This window comes from Quercus suber, unplaced genomic scaffold, assembly GCF_002906115.3.
Source record: "Quercus suber isolate HL8 unplaced genomic scaffold, Cork oak 2.0 scaffold_594, whole genome shotgun sequence".
NCBI classification, from domain to species: domain Eukaryota; kingdom Viridiplantae; phylum Streptophyta; class Magnoliopsida; order Fagales; family Fagaceae; genus Quercus; species Quercus suber.
Window position 1 is genome coordinate 261295 of NW_027070039.1, and position 13971 is coordinate 275265.

Below are 13971 nucleotides of genomic sequence, written 5' to 3' on the forward strand. Positions count from 1 at the left end.
AGTAGCACTTAAGTATTATTTGCAAAAAGAATTATCTATTTCCAAAAGGAGCTTCTAGGCGTAATGCATATTCAAGATAAATTGATATGTAGTGCTTTGATGGGATAAGGAAATGGTAACTGTATTCGCTAATCCTCATTTCAAATTTGAATCCAACTTGTACGTGGGTGATCCCCATTTTGAATTCAAGTGCAGGTGGGTGGTTTAATGGTATTGGCAATGAAGGTGGGTTTGAAAGATTGAATAGAGGCAGTGTTTTTTTTTTTTTGGAATTTGATTCTTGTACTACTGTATGTGCCTATGTGGGTTTATAATGTTTTCACTTTTCTTTGTTCACAATTTTATTTATTTATTTATTAATTTTATTTTTTTTTTTGTCAAGGGAAACCGGGTAGTAAAAAAAAAAGTTCAAGTCTTTTTTTTTTTTTTAATGCAAAAAAAATAAAAAGAGAGTTAAGTTTTGAAAAGAATAAAAGAAAAAAAAAGAAAAGAAAGAAGATAGAAAAGTGAATAGTAATGCTTAGTTTGAAAATCAACTGGACTTTTTTTATTTATTTATTTATTTTTTTTTTCTAAGCAACAAATCAAAACGTGGGGCTTAAACATTGCCCATTTTGTAGGCACGGATACATGTAAGAGTTAAAGATGTATTTTTACTATATTATTTTCAAGCTTTATTTGTACTTGAACGCATGGTGTAAGGGTATTTTGGAATTAAAAAAAATTCGGTCCAAAGAGAAAAAACTCATTAAATAGTAGTATAGATATGTGTGTATATATATATATATATATATATTAAATACTTTTTGGTCTCATCTTATTATTTAGGATTCGTTTGAATACAACTTATTTTTGTTGAAATTGAAAGCCGAAAACACTATAGCAAAATAATTTTTAAATGTGTAAATAGTACCGTGAGACCCATAAACGGTGTGTGAACAATATATTTTGTCTCCTATACAGTAAATCCATGTGATATTACTGTTTACATATTAAAAAATAAAAAACACAAAAAATACCAACGTGAAAATGTGCCGTGAATTCAAATGAATACTCTTTTAAAAAAAAAATAAAAAATGAATACTTAGTCCACAACGTTAGGGTCACTTCTGTTTATGTTGTTATGTAGGTGTAGGTACCTATTACACTTTTTATGACACATTTTTTTGGTTTCAACCATTGTTATTAATACTGTTTCGGACTCCGTTTCGGTTTGTCTAGTGGAATGGAATATTTCGGTACCGGCCGATTTCGGCGTACTGTTTTAGGGTTCTTAAAAAATAATTTATATATATTCTTGTTGAACATAAAATTGTCAATTCTAATAAATAAATAACTAAATATCAAATAATACAAATCATTTAGTCTTAACTCTTAAGTCTTAAGCATCAATATAACATCACACAATAAGAAGATTTACAAGACAATAACTAAATATCAAAAAATACAAGATTTACTCCTCCTCCTCATCATCATCCATGAGAGAATGATCAAATTCATCATCAAAAGAACTCCCAAGAACTACTAGCACTCATTGGACCTTTACTCTTTTTTTTTTTAAAATTTTTTTAATAATAGGCCAAATCTGGTACTGGCCGAAATTTGCATCTCGGCCGAAATTGGCCAGAATTGACCGGAATGCCCGAATGGCCCGGAACGGCCCGAAATTTGACCCAAGGTGGAACGTGGGGTATTCTGGTACTGGTTTGCATACTGGTACGAAAAATTCTGGCCATTCCGGCCGGAACGGAACGGAATCTATAACAATGGTTTCAACACTCTCCACGAGAGACTTTTGCTTCTCTGCTACTGTCGGCACAAAATGCCAAATTACCAAAGTCTGACACCCTGGTAAAGCTCCAGATTTTGCTCTGCTTATGAATAGTGAAAAAATTACTATTTACTTTTAAGAGATACTATGTTCACAATATTTATAAATAATATTTTTACAACAAATCATATGTAGTTAGTTGTTATTGATTCAAATTTAAACCTAACACTAAAATTACTTTTTTGTCTCAATAATAACAACATGCTGTTTAAAATTTATTATAAAAATATTGTAAATATATCAATTCTCATTCACCGTTACTATTCACTATTTTTCTACCAATATAAGGGGGTTGTCCCTTATGCAAAACAGGTAACCAGTTTCAAGACTTGCTGCTAAATTTTGTAATTCTGTAACTGATAAAGTACTGTAAGTGCTCTATTTTTAACATTATCAACTACTTTCTGTTTAAAATTACTTTGAATTAATATTCTGCATGGCTGGTTCTACCGCCTTAATTACTTTGAATTAATATTCTGCTTGGCTGGTTCTACGCCTTAATTACTTTGCAATATATTACTGTGCTTCCGCATCCTGCACTTCTGTATATTGTGCTCTCGCTCCCTTTATGTTATAATATATATATATATATATATATCTTATTTTTCTTACAAGAAAAGAATTGAGTCAATGACCCGTAATTAAGTCAATACTAGTATTAATTGACTTGATTAATACTAGTAGATGTAAATGCTCAAAAACAAAAGTCAATACTAGTATCTCGCAGGAAAAGGATTTCTTTTCTTCATAATCATCACCCATGGATTCCCCTCCCCAAGGTTATAGGAAAAGCGTTGGTATTTGCCTCATCAATTCTTCTAAAAAGGTACACTATATCCTATCTCTCTATCTCTGTGTTCTCTATATGTGTATTTATATGTATCTGTGGTGTGGGATATACATATAATATAAGGATGTTTTATTTTATTTTATTTTATTTTATTTGAGCTGCAGATTTTTGCAGGTTCAAGGACAGATAAACCCAATGTTTGGCAAATGCCTCAGGTAATTTTTTTTTTTTTTGGGTTTTATATTGAGGTATTTATTTTGATTGCTTTTGAAACTAAAGTGCTTTGTTTGCTTACTGCGTTAATTTAAGAAATAAAAATAACATGAGAAATAGACAAGACCCCACTTGTATTTGATGGACCTGAGTTCTTTCCAAGTTATTTTTTGTGCGGGGAGTTGGTGATTTGAGTTGAGAATTGTTTTAGTTTGATATGTTTTAGATTGAAACAAATGGAGCTGATATTTAAAATTTTTCTTGTGCGTGGAGTTGGTGACTCGAGAGTTGAGTGATACAATAATGATGATCCACAACAAAAGAGGGACGATAAAGACAATGTGTGTGTTGATATTGTGTTAACAAAAGGAATTCCAAGTTTAGGTTCCAACCATAATTTTTGGAACTCAATACAAAATTTATTTTAGTATGTGCTAGAAGTAGAGACTGTGATGGTTGTTGTATGTAGAAAGTTAATGTTTAATCTCATCATGTAACTTGTTGATGAAAAGAAAAGTGTGATCTGAGCATGCAAATCCAGCATTTTCAACTTGAATGCTAATACAGCATATGGGGCCTACATCTGGATTCATATACATTAATATTTATGGAGTTAATGTAGAGCTTGTGAATGACAATTGAGGGAAGTCATATGACAGCTTTGTACACATGCTTAGTGATTTCTTTGTCCGGTACTATGTGGGTGCCTCCTATCATATTATCTGACATTAAAATAGGCAATTTGAGAAATTGAAATGAAGGGTGTTCTGATGACAGAAGCTTGAAAGTCATAAAAGGGGAATGTAAAACTTAGCAAAAGTTTACCATATTCAAAAATGTTTATGAATTCCCTGTCTTATATTAACTTATATATAAGGGCTGAGATATTTAATAGAAAATGTTAAGATTTGCTACTATCAGATACAGAAAACAATTTTGCATGCTTCATAAAATATTGCCAAATTGATGTATATTCTTTACCAAATTGCAATTTAATAAGACATCATCATCATGTCACGGACAAGTCTAGCATATAATTATTACCGCAGTCTTTCCAAAGGGTTAATGAAATTTACAATGTTTTATCTGTATACTGATCGAGATAATAGAGAAACTGGTTGAGTTCATCTTTTTTTAAAGGTACAATTACTGGTTTATTCAATTTTGTGGAGCTGCATTTATGTCAAGGCCATACCTGCTTTTACAATGTATTTTCTCTGTGACAAAAAAGTCTGAACATCATCCACATGCATGAGTCCTCACCTCTATGTTGCTTATTCAGAACTGTTCAAATGACAACAATAATATATAACTTTATGCATGAGAAAGAAATTTTAGACACGATTCTTAGGATTCTACTTTCCAAGTTTCTAAAGCTTTCATATGCAATTTAGATTGTTATTTTACATTCTCTAACTGCAATTTTATAAAACCTTTGTATGTCTTATTATGTATTTGTCTATCTTTTCTTTTCAGAATTCATTATGAACTTTTTTAGTGATTGTGTTGGGGGTAGCTGCTCTTTTGGTTTCATGAAATTTTAGTGCTAGGTTGGTATTAGAATTTTAGAATGGTACAACTCTTGGAAATTTGGGGCCATGCAATTTACAAGTACTGTGATAATCTCTTGAGTCTATCTCCAATTCTTGTTTCTTGATGTAAGCAACCATTTTATGGCATCAGCTACTGGGTCTATTTACAATCTGGGTATATATTAAGTGTTTTCTGGTTTGGTGTGAGCCTGTTTTCAGTTATTCATAGCTAAAATTTGAAGAGTTGAAACCAAAACTAAGACTTCTTTTCTATTCTTTAATTTTTTTTTCTGCTTCTCTTTCCGTCTTTTGTTAAATATGTGATGTTAAAAAAACATCATAGTTTTTAAATGAATGTGTCAATGTTCTGTGGCTGTGGTTAATGAACTCGAACTTATAGTAATTAAAATTTGAAGTTGAAGTAGTCTTTACTAAACTTGATTTTCCTCTTTTCACAATTTGGTTCTTTTAAATGAGATTGTAATTGGTATTTTGTACATTTTATTTTAAAAGGGTGGTATCAATGAGGGTGAAGATCCTAGAAGTGCGGCCATAAGGGAATTAAAAGAAGAGACAGGAATCAGTTCAGCTGAAGTTATTGCAGAGGTAAGAATTTTGGACTTCTCTTCCTTAATTACAAATTTGTGGTATGCTTGTGTAATTCTTTCAGATATGTAATATGCATCTTGCTTGAGGAATGTGTGAGATTGCAATAGAAATTGCTTTATAAACCTGTTTATACTTTTCTTTGGATATCTGAATTGATGGTCCCTCTTTTTTCTTTTTCTTTCTTGATAGGTAATAAGCGTACTATTAATCATGATGAAAAAAAAAAGAAAAAAAATACATGATGTTCACAAATATGAAACAAAAATAGTGGATATTATACTAAAGTTTAGTGTTGTGGTTTTGAATGAATGCCAATGTCTAATATCCAATCTTCTCTGTGTAAGTGAGCAGACATGCCATAGCCTCTAGGTTTATTGGGGATTCTGACTTTTTTTCTTTACCTGGGCTACATTTTAACTGGCTAATTCTTCCTGTCAGTCTATCAGAATTTTTAATAGTAATACTCTGCTGCTGTCCAACTTATGCATGATATTTTAATCTTACATTTCCTTTGTTAGCAATAAGTTCAGGCCTGAGTTGGGTTTCAAATGCAGGTACCTTATTGGTTGACATATGACTGGGATAAAGTCCATGAAAATATTAAGGGTCAAACAATGAAGTGGTGAGCATTTGAATGCGGCAATACATTGTTAGATGCAGTATATATAGTGAAGGGCTGCAACTGAGTCCAGATTAGGCCAGAGTCAGTTGAGTTAAGGCCACTGGATGCATTCAACCTAACATATTCTTTTCTAGGGAAAAAAGTTTCGTATTTTTTTTGGCTGGGAGTGTGTAGAATATAATTTAGATACACAAGTAATCTATATATATATATATATATATAGATTTTTTTTTTTGATAAGTTAAAAAAAAAAAAAAAAAAACGTAGTATTTATTGTTGTTACGCTCATATTAAGCCATATCAGCCGCAAGACAGGCACATCCTTTTTTCTTTCTTATATTTTAACTCTTCTTCTCCCCATTTTCTTTTGTATATAATTGATATCATTTCTTCCATTCAATCCATATTTTTCCCAAGAAAAACTAAGTACTCTCTCTCTCTACTTTATTTTGGTGGATTTTTGTTCTTTTTTATAACTGTCATTAAGGTTGATGATTTTTTTTAATGTGTTTTGGTATTGTGTTTTTTAAATTTCCCAGCACAAAGTCTTTTCTCTTCTTTCTATTGCTTTGGTTGAAATTTTGGTAATACTTAGTTTTTTTGGAAATAGGAATTTAAGTTTGTATCAAAACACAATCTACATGACTATGAATTTGAATATGCCTACCAATTGTTTGAGTAATAAATAATTATAAAGTCTATCTTTTATTCCTTTGATTTCATTTTAATTTTGGTTAAGATAACATTATAATTTTGTGATGAGTTTCTATTGTTATGATAATCTCCTTCTTCCTAAAAATTTTGAATAATAAATTTGAAAATTAAAAAGTTTAGTTGTGTGTTAGGCAAATATAACATACTATAACAGAAGTTAGAAGAATATGCTTCACCTTAAAAAAATATTAATCAAACATACAAAAAACAATAACATGATATATCTTTAGAGATTAAAAAAAAAAAAAACTTATAAAAATCTTTAAAAAAAAAAAAAAAAAAACTTGAAGTAATTGTTACTTTTTGTATACTACACCTCATTACATAATATTTATATATTTTCATGCATTGTGTGAGTTTGCGGCTAGTTTTAGATTTAAATTTATCTCCATAGATGTACATGCCTGTGTGTGTAAATTTCTGTTTAACTTCATCAAACTTGAAAACCCTCTCAGGTTTCTTCTTAAATTTACTGGGAAGGAGGAAGAAATCAATCTTTTGGGTGATGGGACTGTGAAAGCTGAATTTGGTGAATGGTCATGGATGTCTCCAAAACAAGTAGTTGAGCTTGTGGGTAGACCTTACAATCTAAGTAGTGTTCTTTACTGATTCAGAAACGGTTGGAATTGGTATTTTGGTCTTGCTGGTTTACTTAAATTGTCTTTTCTTTTCTTTTCTTTTTTTTTTTTTTTTTTTTTTTCTTTTTTTTTTTTTTTTCATTCTGTGCAGGTAGGTGATTCTAAGAAGTCTATTTACAAAAAAGTTATGGAAGTTTTTGCTCCCTATTTTAAGGAAACTTAGGTTGATGATGTTATGTCTGAAGAAAGGAGTGCACGTGGATAGCTATTGATGTGGGTGGATAGTTATTGCATTTCAAATTCGTATTTGGATAGCTATGGAGTTGCTGCTGCATTCTTATTTGGATTATGGTTATCTAGATAAAGTTAAATTTGAATTGGTATTTGTATTTGAGATGAGTCCCTTTAGGATTATTTGTTAGTATTTGAATTATCCATTGTTATTGGTTTGTCATTTGAATCCTTAGGACTTGTATTTAATGTAGAAGGCAATGAATAAAGCAACAGAGAATTATTATCCAAATTTCCTTCTCTATTCTCTTAATTAGAAGACTGGTCATCTCAAATACGACCAAACTACTACCCATTCAGTCAAAAATTAAAACCCAGTCCTAATATTTAGTATCAAAGCCAACCATCACCCCAATTAATCGGGTGTAACTCATTGAGTATGGGATCAAATGAGTTGCAGCTTTGTGGTTGGATCCCAGAAGAGGCGACCTAGAGACTGGATTAAAATTACTGATAGTTAAGTAGAGCCACCAAAAAGAGAAAGGGCTACCAACATGTTAGTGTTGCTAGAGTGAGCCGTCGTGAACATCAGCTGCAGAGCATAGTGGTATGTTATGATCCTAGTCTCCCATATTGATTAAGTGTAAACTTAACCATGTGTTTGTAAGCTCTTGAGCACCCTCCCTTTGTAAGCCAATTTTCAAAAGTGAGTTTTACTCATAGGAATACGCAACAGCATATATGCACTGGCTGATTCCATTGCTCAGATGGGGAAGGAGCGTGTAGATGATGTGGAGGGTAATTCAGTAAGCCAGCCTGGAGGGTCGGGTGCAAGAGGACATGTACAAACCCATTTTTCGCGGATTGATTTTCCGCATTTCAGTGGTGAAGATCCAACAGGGTGGATGTATAAGGCTGAGAAATTCTTTCGGTATCAACGCACAGCTGCAAATGAAAGAGTTGTACTAGCATCATTCCACTTACAAGATGATGCTTTGCAATGGCATCGATGGTTTGAGAAGGCTCAGCCAAATGTCACATGGGAAGAATTTACACAAGCCTTATGTGTACGTTTTGGTCCCACGGATTATGAAGATTTTGATGAAGCATTAGCAAAGCTCCAGCAAACTGGTACAGTCCGCGAGTACCAAACTCAGTTTGAACGATTAGCAACCCGAGTGCAAGATTGGCAGGAGAAGGCCTTGGTTGGGAGCTATATTGGTGGTCTAGAGGAGGAAATTTGATCGGAGGTGAAGCTGTTTAGACCCACGAGCTTATTGCATGCCGTAAGCCTCGCCAAGTTACANTAATTTACACAAACCACAGTTTGAACGATTTGCAACCCGAGTGCAAGATTGCCGAGAAAGCCTTGGTGGAGCGTATATATCGGTGGACTAAAGGAGGAAATTCGATCGGAGGTGAAGCTGTTTAGGCCCACAAGCTTATTACATGCCGCAAGTCTCGCCAAGTTACATGAGGAGAAATTACAAAGACAACGGCGCGGGGTACAAAAACTGGGTTTATTGCCAATGCCTTCCCCAAGGCCAACCACAACTCCAATCACAACCCCTAAGCCTACTCCAGGAACAGGATTCAAAAGGCTAACATGGGCAGAGATGCAAGCTAGGCGAGAGAAGGGACTATGTTTCAATTGCGATGAAAAATTTGCGCCAGGCCACAAATGCAAGCTGCAGCAAGCGTTCTTGATTGAAGTGGTGGAAGAATCTGAGGATGGCTGTGAGTTAATTTCGGATGACAAAGAAGAAGAACGTGTGGCCCCTGAAATCTCTTTACATGCTTTATCCGGCATATCGACTCCGCAAACAATGCGAGTTGTTGGCACTGTTCGTGGGCGACGGTTACATGTTCTCATTGATAGTGGGAGCACTCATAACTTCGTCAATGTGAAGTTTGCAAAGAAGATGGGATGTGACAAAGCTGCAGCTCCAGCATTCCAAGTCATGGTGGCCAATGGAGACCGTTACAGTGTGACGAGATTTACAAATCTGTTCCCATGGAAATTCAAGGCTATAAGTTTCACACTAGTATGTACCCCTTGGAATTACAAGGGTCTGATGTGGTTTTGGAGTACAATGGCTGCAAAGCTTAGGAAGAGTCATTCATGATTGGAAAAATCTCACTATGGAATTCACTATGGATGGCAAGGAGCATGTTATTCGTGGGGATGCTATCAAAACCATTCTCCATGGTACGGTGCACTCACTACAAAAATCAATGGCTAATGGGTTGACAATGTTTATGATGCAGATGGTGAAAGTCACAGATTCATTGCCCCTTAATGCAATTGTTGGAGAGCAAACCCAAGAGTTAGAGACTTGTTGATGGAGTATCAACAAATTTTCCAAGTTCCTACCACCTTACCACCGCCTCGGAGCCACGACCATCGAATCAACTTGGAACCCGGCGCCAAACCTGTCAATGTGCGTCCCTACCGATATCCCCACATTCAAAAAAATGAGATCGAAAGGGCAGTGAAAGAAATGCTTGCAACTGGAATCATTCAACCAAGTACCAGCCCTTTTTTCCCCGGTGCTGTTGGTGAAGAAGAAAGATGGTTCATGGAGGTTTTGTGTGGACTACCGTGCTTTGAATCAAGTCACCATTAAAGATCGTTACCCAATTCCCGTCATTGATGAGTTGCTAGACGAATTGCATGGAGCTTCTTACTTCACCAAATTGGATTTAAAATCCGGGTACCACCAAATCCGAGTACAACCTGGAGATGTGCACAAGACGGCTTTCCGCACTCATGATGGTCATTATGAATTTTTGGCAATGCCATTTGGACTCACCAATGCACCTTCCACATTTCAATCATTGATGAACGATATTTTCCGCTTTGCACTGCGAAGGTATGTCCTAGTATTTTTTGATGACATTTTGATCTTTAGTAAAACATGGGCTGAACATATGGAACATCTCAAGATAGTATTCCACACTCTACTGACTAATCAGTTATATGTGAATCGTTCTAAGTGTTTAATTGGGCAGCAACAAGTAGAGTACTTAGGCCATATAATCAGCCACTTGGGCGTCTCAGCAGATCCAAAGATTAAATGTATGCAAACTTGGCCTACACCAACCACGGTCACTGCATTACGTGGATTCTTGGCTTGACCGGGTATTATCGGAAATTTATTCGGCATTATGGTTCCATTGCAGCACCATTAACTCGTCTTCTTCAAAAAGACGCGTTTGTTTGGACCAAGGATGCTGAGGAGGCCTTTCAAGAATTGAAGCAAGCCATGTTACAGCCACCAGTTTTGGCACTACCTGATTTCTCCAAGTTGTTCATCGTCGAAGCTGATGCTTCTGGCCGCGGAATGGGGGCAGTTCTTATGCAAGAGTCACAACCTGTGGCTTTCTACAGTCAAGCATTCTCTAAGTGGGCACTGGGACGATCCACTTATGAGAAAGAGTTAATGGCCATTGTCCATGCTGTCAACAAATGGCGTAATTATTTGCTGGGAAGGAAGTTTCGGATCCGAACCGATCATCGCAGCCTCAAATACATATTAGAGCAACGAATCACCACCATGGACCAACAACGGTGGATGGTTAAGCTCATGGGGTTTCACTATGAAATTGAATACCGCCCGGCAGAGAAAACAAGGCAGCTGATGCCCCTCACGGCTGCAAGGAGAAGTGTCTGCCATTTCTTGTCCAACACCGACCTGGTTGGAAGTGGTTCGCATCGAGGCTAGAACTCATCCCACCTTAGAATTCATTAAGAAGGCACTTGTTCAAGGAGACATGGGCTACAAGGATTACAAGATCAAGGATGAGCTGCTTTGGCACAAGGGTCGTTTGGTGCTTCCCTCTAGTTCACAGTACAAAGAAACTATTATTCGGGAGTTCCATGACACACCCGTAGGTGGCCACTCGGGGATACTCCGCACCTTCAAACGCCTTGCTGCCAATTCTCTTTTGGTTGGGGATGAAGAAGGATGTGCAGAATTTTGTTCAACGATGTGATATATGTCAACGAAATAAATCTAACTCCATGACTCCAGCGGGTTTGCTACAACCACTGCCACTTCCAGAGCGTGTATGGGAAGACATTTCAATGGATTTCATTGAAGGACTACCGACTTCTTGCGTTTCAGTGATCATGGTGGTCGTAGATCGCCTTTCCAAATATGGCCACTTGTTGCTGTCAAGCATCCGTATTCTGCCAAAACCATTGCCGAATTATTTGTCAAAGAAATCGCACGACTTCACGGCATGCCGCGTTCCATTGTCTCAGACCGCGATCCATATTTACCAGTCAGTTTTGGGCCGAGTACTTTCGCCTTCAAGGGTCTGACCTACGAATGAGCTCTTCGTATCACCCTCAAACGGATGGACAAACCGAAGTCCTTAACCGTTGTTTGGAGACGTATTTACGCTGCTTTACGAGTTTTCGGCAGAAACAGTGGAGTCGCTGGCTTCCTTGGGCTGAATATTGGTACAACACCTCTCATCAATCTGCCATCAAAATGACGCCATTCGAAGTAGTTTATGGCCGGCCACCCCCACGGTACACAGTTATGAAGTTGGCTCCACATCGGTTGCCCAGGTTGAGACTACTTTATGCGAGAGAGATGACTTGTTGCGGCTTTTGAAGGAGAATTTGCAGACAGCCCAGAATAGAATGAAGATTAATGCTGATCGTCACCGTCGTGAGGTGATATTTGAACCAGGTGATTTCGTCTTCCTTCGGCTTCAGCCATTTCGGCAACTATCTATTCGAACCAGAGGCAATATGAAGCTTTCTCCACGCTTCTATGGTCCCTACAAAGTGTTGGAACGAGTAGGAAAGGTGGCTTATCGTCTCGACTTGCCATCTCATTCGCGTTTGCACCCAGTTGTTCATGTGTCTCAGTTGAAGAAACAGCTTGGCCAAGCGGATCGTGCAATCAGTGACTTACCCAATGTGGATGATGAGGGTTTGATCACTTTGGAGCCAGATCGGATTGTTGATTTTCGTTGGACTCGCCGTGGTCGACAAGTCTTACAAGAGGCCTTAGTTCACTGGACTGGTGTTAGCGAAGATGACGCTACTTGGGAACCATACAAGGAATTACAGCAAAGATTCTCTCAGTTGAATCTTGAGGACAAGATTCGTCTGCAAGGGGAAGGGAATGTTATGTCTGAAGAAAAGGGTGCACTGTTAGCTCTTGCCGTGGATGGATAGAATTGCATTTGAATTCGTATTTGGATGACTATGGAGTTGCTGCTGCATTCATATCTGAATTATGGTTATTTAGATAAAGTTATATTTGAATTGGTTTGGTATTTGAGTTTCTAAGAAGTTGAGTCCCTTTAGGATTATCTGTTAGTATTTGGATAGTCATAGGATTATCTATGGTTATCTATTTGTCATTTGAATTCCTAGGACTTGTATTTAACGTGAAAGACAATGAATAAAAGGGCAGAGAATTATTATCCAAATTCCCTCTCTATTTTCTTATTTGGGAGACCGGTCATCTCGAATACGACCAAACAACTACCTATTCCTTTAAAGATTAAACCCAGTCATAACAGAGTTGACAAGGATTATGAACCTAGACCTCATTTTAGCTTGGGGAAAATCTGGTGCATTAAATGGAGAGATTGGTGGGAGTGGGGAGCAAGCCAAAATTCGGTTTTCCCGTAGCTGCTGTAACAGCTTGTAGAGCTAACTTCGAAAAATCATATCTGACCCAATTCTGATCGGAATTGTCTCGTTCTTGTGCTCAAATTGAAGCCCCGGATGTCTAGTTTCTGGAAAAATTAACCTCATTCACAGATTCAAAATATTCTGAGAGATATTGATGAAATAGTGAGCAGAGGTCATTTGTTAGAAAATGGTTTCAGCACAATTAACATTAATAGGTTCCAAATTAGCTCCCAATTAATATTAAATGGCTCCAATCACTCCCATTTCAGAATTAATTGGTTCCCAATTTACTCAAATTAAAAGATAATTACACAAATTACTTATTGAATAATTAATGTTTAACTATCTAATTAATTAGGTGTATGCAACCTCACCATAAAATGTAGTCCTAACCAATTAAATTATGACACATCATTGATCTCAAATTGATTACACCTATAACCAATTGAAATCAATTGTTCATAATCACATATAGTCGAACTCAATTTGTGATAGTACATCTTAGCCATTAAAACTTGATTTGATGATAACTTTCAATCTAATGGTCCGATTAGGGCTTATGACTAGTCGATTTGATCGTTACAATATCAAGATCATTTTGGTGAAATCAGTCCAATGATCTAATGGCTAGAATCAAGATGCATATTTTTAAAGTGAAAGTACCATTTTGCCCTCCATGTGAGGTTAAATGCGGGTTGCAAAATGGGGTATCAACAACCCAAAATAGTTCAAATACTCAAACATTTTCAAAATCACATATGTAGTTTTAAGTACTCAAAATAGTTTAAATGTTTAAACATACTTCATATTCTTAACAATCTTATGACTATGGTCACACTATATCCCCGTGACTGGGCATCAGAGTAACAATGAATAACCCTCATTGGTTGGGTATCAGAGTACCAATGAAAAACCCCATTGGTTTGGATATCAGAGTATCAATGAAGAACCCTCATTGGTTTGGGTATCAAAATCAATTCATAGTCAGATTGTCCATAATTATATATATGAAATCATAGTTTCTAACAAAAATATATCTTATCAAATACATATATATATATATATATATAATCATATATTCAATATTCAAATATATTTGCAATATTTCTATATTCTTTACTTTAAATCAATATAGCTAAAAAAACAATTAAATAAAATAAATCTTATATTCAATGCTCATATATATTTG

General features: G+C 35.8%; 2 protein-coding genes across 4 annotated transcripts; both read left to right on the top strand.

Moving 5' to 3' along the window:
* Nucleotides 1-2151: 2151 nt before the first annotated feature.
* LOC112017942 (nudix hydrolase 26, chloroplastic) lies at nucleotides 2152-7409 on the top strand. Of its 3 annotated transcripts, none has more exons than XM_065764954.1 (7): nucleotides 2152-2200; nucleotides 2559-2657; nucleotides 2786-2836; nucleotides 4880-4972; nucleotides 5530-5597; nucleotides 6767-6881; nucleotides 7041-7409. In XM_065764954.1, the coding sequence occupies exons 2-7, from the start codon at nucleotides 2592-2594 to the stop codon at nucleotides 7110-7112; spliced, it is 465 nt and encodes a 154-aa protein (XP_065621026.1). In that variant the 5' UTR covers nucleotides 2152-2200; nucleotides 2559-2591; the 3' UTR covers nucleotides 7113-7409. The 3 variants fall into 3 exon arrangements, with proteins under 3 accessions (XP_065621026.1, XP_065621025.1, XP_023906166.1); XM_065764953.1 differs by having other exon boundaries at nucleotides 2163-2200; nucleotides 2549-2657; XM_024050398.2 differs by lacking the exon at nucleotides 2152-2200 and having other exon boundaries at nucleotides 2237-2657.
* Nucleotides 7410-10894: 3485 nt separating this feature from the next.
* LOC136063911 (uncharacterized) lies at nucleotides 10895-12317 on the top strand. Its single transcript, XM_065764940.1, has 3 exons — nucleotides 10895-11112; nucleotides 11224-11407; nucleotides 11700-12317. Exons 1-3 carry the CDS (start codon nucleotides 10895-10897, stop codon nucleotides 12315-12317), a joined length of 1020 nt encoding a protein of 339 aa, XP_065621012.1.
* Nucleotides 12318-13971: the final 1654 nt, after the last annotated feature.